This window comes from Odontomachus brunneus, unplaced genomic scaffold (assembly GCF_010583005.1).
Source record: "Odontomachus brunneus isolate Ranch 3 - 2012 unplaced genomic scaffold, Obru_v1 Obru_scaffold_250, whole genome shotgun sequence".
In the NCBI taxonomy this organism is placed as follows: Eukaryota; Metazoa; Arthropoda; class Insecta; order Hymenoptera; family Formicidae; genus Odontomachus; species Odontomachus brunneus.
This window is the reverse complement of record NW_022639700.1, coordinates 397337-400363: the sequence shown is the minus strand read 5'-3', so window position 1 is coordinate 400363 and position 3027 is coordinate 397337. Positions and strand designations below refer to the sequence as shown.

Sequence of the window (3027 nt, the reverse complement as noted above, 5' to 3'; positions counted from 1 at the left end):
CGCGCGCGTTCGTGTTGTTGGAATCGATGGTCGTGCTGTCGAGATTCGAGCCTTATTAGATCAAGGTTCCGAAATGTCGTTCATTTCGGAACACCTCATTCAACTATTAAGGATAAAACGCCAGTGTATGCCGACGACGGTGTCCGCCGTCGGATGATGCCGGAACCGTTCAGTATGGCGCTCGAATCTCTATCCCACCGCGACACTCGAGATTTCCAGCACTCGCTACTACCGCTTTGATTTTAAGATCATTGACGTCATACGCTCCGCACAGTGTGGCGGATATCGCCTCGATGGCTCACCTGGCCGATTTAGATTGGGCGGATTCGTATCCGACGAGCGCGGAATCGATTCATCTCATCATTGGAGCGGACTTATATGGCGAGGTAATCGTCGAGGGCTTGCGAAAGGATGCTCTCGGCGAGCCGGTCGCACAGAATCCCATCTTCGGTTGGATCATATCAGGTCCGCTTCCCTCTTCCTCTCCAGATCCATCCACTTCCGCACCTGATCGGGGAGATAGGCAGTGGCCGAAACGCGTCGCCGCTCATCATTGCACCGATTCCCCCTCTTTGGAAGAGGAAATCAAGCGATTTTGAGAAATTCAGGGTCTTTCCTCTCGTGCGCTAGTTACTCCCGAAGAAGAGAGATGTGAGACTCATTTTCAGTCCACCCATTCTCGTTCCGCTTCAGGGCGGTACATTGTTCGTCTGCCGTTTCGGATCGGTCCTCCGATCGACATCAGTAGGTCTCGGGCTCGAGCTGAGCACATGTTGAATGCTCTGTTTCGTCGGTCCGCGTCGCATCCTGAGATTTTAAAAGAGTATCGCGCCTTCATCGAGGAGTACGAGCATCTCGGCCATTTGTGCAGGGTGGCCACTGGGGAACCCTCTACACAGTGCGTGTATCTCCCTCACCATCCCGTCTTTCGGGATTCTAGCATCACCACGCATTTGCGCGTTGTTTTCAACGCCTCTAGCCTTACGACAAATCGTACGAGCCTCAACGATCATCTTTTAACGGGGTTTAAATTGCAAAATGACTTATCCGCCGTCATCTTACGTTGGCGGCAGTTTCGGTTCGTGTACTCGGCCGACATAGCTAAGATGTATAGGCAAATTTTGGTGGACGCACGCGATGCTGATTATCAGCGAATTTTATGGCGCCATTCGCTTCTCGATCCCGTCATTGAATATCAGCTGCTCACAGTCACTTACGGAATGGCTTGTGCGCCCTTTTTAGCTTTGCGCATTTTGCGTCAGTTAGCTCAAGACGAAGGCTCTCAGTTTCCTTTAGCCGTTCCCATCCTACGCGATCATTGCTACGTCGATGACGTGTTGTTCGGGTATTACGACGAGCAGACTCTCCGCGAAACGCGCGATCAATTAAATGCACTCTTACATCGCGGGGGGTTCAAGTTGCGCAAGTGGGCGAGCAATTCGGCCGCGCTACTCTCGGATATCGATACAACCGATCACAGTATCGCGTGCCACAAATCGTTATCTAGTCACGACAAGTTGAAAATTCTCGGTATCGACTGGAACCCGGAGCTCGACGCCTTTCAAGTTCGCGTTTCAATGTCCGAGGATCTCCCTCGCACAAAACATTCCATTCTCGCCGCAATCGCGCGCTTGTGATGGGTTACTCCTGTTATTCTCATGGCTAGGGTTCTTATGCAGACGCTCTGGAAATCCGGTGTTTCCTGGGACGCGCATGTTGCCGACGATACTTTTAGGCGATGGCAGCGCATCTGTGTTGGAATCTCGAGCTTGAGCGATTTGAGGGTGCCTCGGTGGTCCGGATTCATGCCAAATTGTCAACACGAGCTCCACGGTTTCTCGGGCGCTTCAAACGTCGCATATGCCGCGGCCGTATATTTGAAAGTCATCGATCCTTCTGATCGAGTCACCATTACGTTACTACAAGGAAAATCAAAGGTCGCTCCACTCAAAACTATTAGTATCCCTCAAATGGAATTGTTAGGCGCAACTCTACTTGCGCGCCTTCTCGAATCTGTTAGTCTACTTTAGCGATCGCGAACCTTCCGTGCTTCTGTTGGTCGGACTCAACTATTGTGTTCGCATGGCTCCGCCAACATCCTTCGAAATGGAAAACTTTCGTTGCAAATAGGGTGGTTGATATTCAACATCGCCTTCAAGGCGTTGACTGGTTGCACATCGCTACGGCCGACAACCCGGGGGATTGCGCCTCCCGCGGCATCTATGGTGAAGAGTTGATTTCTCACTCATTATGGTGGCAGGGACCGACGTGGTTGTCTCTGCCGCGTAATCAATGGCCTCGCTGTTCTAATCCTCCTCCGGACATCGTTCCTATGGAGGAGAAAGTGCACGCTTTATCATCCTCTCCTTCAACCCCCTCCTGGGATTTATCTGCCTGATTCTCTTCATGGCCGAAACTCCTTCGCGTCACCGCTTACATTTTCCGTTTTATAAAACGTTGTCGAGGCACTGTCCCAAATAGCAAGAGCACAGATCGCGTCCCTCCTTTCCTATCAGCCAGTGAGTGCGAAACGGTGCGCTTATTTTGGCTTAAGCGAATTCAGCACGAACTTTTCCCGATGGAGATCCACGAACTTAAGACCCAACGACGTCTGTCGACCAAAAGTCCGATCCTCTCGCTCGGACCTTATCTCGACCGCTCTGGTTTATTGCGCGTGGGCGGGCGACTTCAGCGCGCTAGCTCTCCGTCGATTTCGCGACATCCAATTTTGCTCGCGCGTCATCCTCTCGTCACGCTGATTGTAGAGCAAACCCATTTGCGCGGTCTCCATGCCGGTGTTCAGCTTACTTTATCTATTTTGCGCCGTGAATTCTGGGTCCTTCGCGCGAGGACAATCGCGAAAGCAATTGTTCATAACTGCATCACGTGCGTTCGCGAACGCGCGAACGTTCCGACGCAACTCATGGGAAACCTTCCCGCTGTTCGCGTGACCGCGCCGCCACGCAGTTTCATACACTGCGGGCTTGATTATGCCGGACCGGTTACTGTTCGTGCGTCTGCTGGACG

At 52.2% G+C, this 3027-nt stretch overlaps 1 protein-coding gene across 1 annotated transcript; it reads left to right on the top strand.

Annotated features, from left to right (window-relative positions):
* The first annotated feature begins 770 nt into the window (after positions 1–770).
* LOC116852716 lies at positions 771–2030 on the top strand. The gene is made up of 2 exons (XM_032833337.1): positions 771–1565; positions 1680–2030. The coding sequence occupies exons 1-2, from the start codon at positions 771–773 to the stop codon at positions 2028–2030; spliced, it is 1146 nt and encodes a 381-aa protein (XP_032689228.1).
* The last annotated feature ends 997 nt before the right edge of the window (positions 2031–3027 follow it).